The sequence below is a fragment of the Lethenteron reissneri genome, chromosome 25 (genome assembly GCF_015708825.2).
Source record: "Lethenteron reissneri isolate LAM-NWPU_2019-01 chromosome 25, ASM1570882v1, whole genome shotgun sequence".
NCBI classification, from domain to species: Eukaryota; Metazoa; Chordata; class Hyperoartia; order Petromyzontiformes; family Petromyzontidae; genus Lethenteron; species Lethenteron reissneri.
In genome coordinates this window covers 11,960,804-11,966,221 of record NC_083803.1, presented here as the reverse complement: position 1 = coordinate 11,966,221, position 5,418 = coordinate 11,960,804, and the positions used below count along the sequence as shown (strand labels likewise).

The window sequence follows — 5,418 nt, the reverse complement described above, 5'->3', positions numbered from 1 at the left end:
GCCGCCGCGGACGCCATCAACGCGCGCACTCTGGCGGTGTCGCTCTGGCGGTGTCGCTGCGGTCCACGCCGCGTCGCCTGCTGTCGTTGGTGTCGCTTGAAAAAAAAAATGTGGTAGGGCAGGGACCCACCGACTTACGAACGTTCGACTCAGGAACTTTTAGAGACACTCACAAACCTGATCCGTATGTCGAGTTGCCTGTTCGAACCGAGAGTCGTGAGTTTAACCGCCGCGCAATAGATGGCGGTGGTGGCATCTACAGCTGCAGAACGTGAAGAACCGGTGGCATCTACATTGTTTCCATTTTAAAGGTTTCATGCAGTTTCGTTCACCAATGTGACATGAAACAATTTGCCTGGCGCCGCGAGATGATGCATCTTCTGGAAGGCCGAGGTATATATATTACATTCTGCCGAGCCCCCGAGCCGGCTAGTTTAGATACGATGTGCCCCTTCACCTCTTCCAAGATTAGTTTTGCACACGCGAGCAGCACTGTGCAAAGTTGTGCCATGGTCACCACTGTGGCCCGTGCTCCTCCTTGACGAACGCGACCCCCATTGCACTTTGCTGTGCACCATTGTGCGCACAGCGAGCATAGGCAGAACTCCGTTCTGTGTTTGCACATAACACCACGACATGTTTAGTCCATCAGCCTATACAGTCGAGACCAGCATTAGCCAGCAGCAGCAGAATTTGAGGACAAACGAAACGAATTATAACTCCCGGCTTAGCTGATTCCGAGTTGTACCTGAGCGCTGAATGTATGTGTGATCACATCATGTATTTACGTGTTGTATTTACTTTGAAATAAATTTTAATTCAAACATTTCACCCTCAAAATAGCGATCGATTGAACATCTCATTTTCAAAGTTGTCTCGTGTTAATTGACACAAAGCAAACACGCAATGACCCATAAATAAATATGATACATCGAAAAAACTTTAATGTTTCATTTGCATTTTGAAAATCGGACCCAGTCAAACACGAATAAATAAACACACAACTGGTTAAGTGTCGTACACTGCTTGTTAATATAGCATGGACTCTGGCTTGAGCAGTTGCAGATGATGCGTGAGTGAGATTTCATTACAGATATACAAATCTGAGGCTGGCGGCATTGTCTCTCAGGCACTCTGTGTCGAAGTCAACAGTGGTTGTCCTATGGTTCGCCTCGCCATAGGAGTGTGGAATTTCCACCGTTGACTCAGGGCTGTAAACTCGCAATGAACACTGCCACGATGCTTGTTATATCGATTTTTTTTTTTTACAAATAAGGCGTTCAGCCCATCAGCCTATCGGTGTTGATCAAGCAGCAATTGTTGGAGCAAACAAACTGGACAGGCTCTGACTTTCTGGGTTTCGTCAACAGCCACAGGCTTGTTAACCGAATACTGCTAAATTACCAGGGTGTTATTGGCATAATCACTCCATATAAAATACGGAGCCCGTTAAATGCAAATATATACACGACTGACACTACAAAGGCAGAACCCTCACGTCACGAGATCTCCGTAACGCTATTGAGACATAGAAGTAAAAAGGACGTCATGATCAACAAGGGATTATAACCTTTAAATTAAATAAGTCTGTGTCACCACGCCCTTACAACTTGCACACGAATAGATGCAATGAATATCACGTCACGGTCTACTTTTCACTTGCAAGTTTCAGATTTACTGCAATACACCCGTCCTTAGACGGGCAAAAGGCGAGTTGTAAAATAACCTATTATAATTATGACAACAGAGTACCGTATTTAATGTTACATAAACCGCCACATTACATTTGCAGCTTGTGCGAATAAAAAAAAACGCAGGAGAGTCTGTGCTCTGCTTTAAGCAACCGGTTGCCTCGAAAACCGGTTGCAGAGACGTGAGCGATTCAGATTGCATGCCGGCAAGCCGCGCAAACCGTGGTTGGTGGACGGGTCACGCATGGCGCTTCATGTGCAGGGCGAGGTGGTCGGATCGCGAGAAGGCGCGCTCGCATAGCGCGCACGGGAAGGGCCGCGCGCCCGTGTGCTTGCGGTAGTGGCGCGTGAGCTCGTCCGAGCGCGCGAACCGCCACCCGCAGCCCGGCCAGTCGCACCCGTATGGCTTCTCGCCTGTCACCACCACCACCAACAACAACAACAATATCAACAACGGTAACAACATCGACAAAAGCCAGCATGATAAACGCTTGCGTGTTGTCACTAAGTTTGCGAGCATTATATTTAAGTGACAACTCGTCCTCTGGAGTGAGCAGCCACGAGTATAACGCAGTACCTGTGTGGGTCCTCAGGTGTGCCTTGAGGTGCGAGCTCTTGCTGTAGGTCTTCCCGCACGCGGGGAACTCACAGACGTGCGCTGCGAGTCGTTTCCGCGAGCGTGCTCCGTGCTCGCGTTTCAACAACAGCTTGCACCGCCTGTAGTTTCGTGGCTCCTGTTTCAGGGTGATCTCCTGAACACGGCTCTGATTCTGTCCTGGCTCGAGCCTCAGACTCGCCACCGTCACTTCACCAAAGAGGTCCAGTTGAGGAGAGGAGGGTGGCATGAGCGCCGCGCCAGACGTGTTCACGTTGAGGTTACCTGTACAATGACATTGCGCGAACGCCACGGGGTTAACGGGATCAAGATTGTCATAATGGCGAAAGTCATAGATGACACCACAACCTCGCTACTCAACGTTTTTCACCCTCCGCCAGATCCCGAGGTCAACTCATGGAGGCCGCGGGGAAGGTCTCAGATTCGACTCGTGGAGACTGTCTGGGTTAAGTGGCTTTCCCTCAGCCTGTGCAAGTGTCCCTCCCAGTGTGGCAGGTTTTTTCTCCTTATCATATATCTACAACACTTGCCTGCCATGTTATTGTCCGGACTTTCCAATGGCATATCCTGACTTGCAACGAAATTCAGAGCATCCGACAGAAAAAAACACTTGTACTCTAAACTGGCATTAACGTTGTGTGTAAACGGCAGGTCAATATGTCACACACGGTCATTGCTGTTGATGACATGGTACCTTGTAATTGCGTGCGAAACTTACTCATCCATACCTACAGGACTTCTGCCTTCTCTGAGCTATCTGAGCCACTATTAGTACTAGGTTACAAGCGGAACACGAGGAGCGGCCCAAATTGTGACGGTGGCTACCCAAGTCAGACGATAGCCCCACGAACTGAACTCCTTCCCCGGGATAATCCATTCCCAGTGGCATCGCAATCATTCACTCCGCCTCGCCTGAAACCATCGTATGGTTTGCAAACATCGACATCAAACTATAACTGATTCCCCAGCCATACGAAGAAGAAGTACTAGATTATACGATAATATTTTGAGAAATCCTCTTTCCACTTAGTTTGTTAACTTTAGAAAATAATGCATCAGTCGTATCACTTTCCGTGTCCTCTGCCAGATATTTTCAATAGTCATACCGACTCCGAGTCATGTTCTTATCTTATGTTTTCAGAGCGACTTCACTCCAAGGAGCTTGACATCGTTAAAAAAACGGTGATTGAGATGACAGGTGCATGCAAATAGTGAGAAATTAGTGACTGCGATAGAGGATACTTCCGGATCATGAAAACGCAGGGGAGGGACTGGAAGTAGTGGAGGGGCGAGGGGAGGGAAGAGAAATAAAATGGGCAAAAAGAAGAGGTGAGCCTTAAGAGAGGAATGAGGTCAAGGATGGAGACCGCTTAATGTACATGGGGAAGATTATTCCAGTGGAGGTGTGCATGGTGGAAGAAGGACCGAACACGGGGTTGGTGACAGGCAGAAGAAGGCACAGAGAGACACAGAGAATAAGGGGAACGAAGATTACGAAAGAGGACATAGAAGAAGATGAGAGAGGCAAGATAGGGTGGGGAAAAGCCATGGAATTTGAGAAAAGACAGAAAAGGATAGAGGGCGATAATTGCCAGGAATGGTGGAGTCAAGAGAAGGTTGTCTTAGGATGGGAAAACATATTTAAGACTTAAAGTGGAGGGGAAGATGCCATTGGAAAGGAAGGAGTTAACAGGGATGCGTGGCAGGGGGGGGGGGGTACGGGGGAAGAGGCGAGGAAGAAGGGAGGCGGGAATGGGATCAAGGGGGGAAGAGGTGGGCTGAGTTTTGACCATGACCATGGAAAGCTGAGATGGAGATGTTTGGGTGAAGGTGGAGAGATCAACGACAGTGACGCAGGGAGGAGATGGAAGGGCGAGAGATAGAGAAGTGGGCGGAGGGGCAGACAGGACGGATGACCGAATGCCTTGTCACCCTAAGCCTCTATCCTGCCCTGCCGTTCTAACGATCAATCCTGAGCAATGTTGACGTTTCCCGGATTGAATTCATATTGGGGTTGAACGCGTATACCCTTGATTATATCTAACAGGTGCTGTGCCAACCACTTTGAGCGATGCGGTCTCACCAAGCGCTACAACTCCTCACCTTAAAATAATAATAATTACTTAACGGTTACACACGCGGTGAGCCGGCGACTCGGCAGTGGCAGCCGAGTTGCCCCACCCCACATATGCTCGAATAGTTCACTCCCCATATCAAGCAGCGGTGCTGTACGACCGTATCCCGCAGCTCCGATTAGCACGGTTGGCCACGTACGGCGCGAAAGAAGTTCAGCATACGTACAAAAAGCACCGCGTACGCACCATACATTGTGCGTGCCGATAACAGTGATGACGATAACGACGTGGCGCTAATTTCGCCCCCATGAATCTTCTCCACGTACCGAGCGCACAGATGTCGGGGGAGGGAGGGTGGCGGCCGTGCCTCGGGAAGGGTGACGGGAAGCCACGACTCTCGCTCGCCGCGAGTCCGTGGTGCTGCAGCTGCTGCAGCTCAAGATTCGCGTGGAGCGTCTGCCAGACCAACTGGCAGTGCGATGGACGTGCAGCACCCGCGTGCGTTTCATTCTTAATCGACACGTGCCACTCCTCTTGTGGGGCATCATGATGGCCACTCGGACGCAGAATATTACGGAGGTCTTGGTAACTGTGATGGTGTTGGTTCTCGTCTGAATGATGCTGCTCGTGCCGCTGGTACTGCTGGCGTTGGTGAAGTTGCTGCTGCTGCTGGGGGTGTTGTTGGCAGTGGTAGGCGTGGGCCTGGATAGTCTCGCATTCGGCTCCGGGTGAACTCGCTCGGGGGACCTCACTTTCTAGGTCCCTTGCCTGCAGAGCGCGGCCCATGCAGTTGAACTCCGTGTGGAGGTGAGGGCCCGAGTTGGCCAAGACAAAGTCGATATCCACGTAGCGACTCAGCTCTCCATCGTCGTTGTCATCATCGACGCCCCAAACAGGCCAGAGACAGCTTTCAAAATCTAGGTTCTGATGAAACAAAAACAGCAACATCGCAGGATTCACAGCTTCGTGGCATTTGTCCACAATTCTCTCGCTACGATGACATTAATGAGCAAATTCCGATTGCCTTAGACAGCTG

At 50.2% G+C, this 5,418-nt stretch overlaps 1 protein-coding gene across 1 annotated transcript; it reads right to left on the bottom strand.

Moving 5' to 3' along the window:
- Window positions 1–1,929: 1,929 nt before the first annotated feature.
- LOC133346893 (Krueppel-like factor 2) lies at window positions 1,930–5,168 on the bottom strand. The gene is made up of 3 exons (XM_061558723.1): window positions 4,709–5,168; window positions 2,269–2,571; window positions 1,930–2,105 (listed from the first exon to the last, which is right to left on the bottom strand). Exons 1-3 carry the CDS (start codon window positions 5,166–5,168, stop codon window positions 1,930–1,932), a joined length of 939 nt encoding a protein of 312 aa, XP_061414707.1.
- Between the last annotated feature and the right edge of the window lie 250 nt (window positions 5,169–5,418).

Excerpts from the sequence above, each read along its gene's own strand:
- LOC133346893 (XM_061558723.1), bottom strand. The coding sequence starts at position 5,168 with ATGGGCCGCGCTCTGCAGGCAAGGGACCTAGAAAGTGAGGTCCCCCGA. Across the intron at positions 2,572-4,708 it reads CCCCGACATCTGTGCGCTCG|GTAACCTCAACGTGAACACG; the intron begins GTACGTGGAGAA and ends GTCATTGTACAG. Across the intron at positions 2,106-2,268 it reads ACACCTGAGGACCCACACAG|GCGAGAAGCCATACGGGTGC; the intron begins GTACTGCGTTAT and ends TGGTGGTGACAG.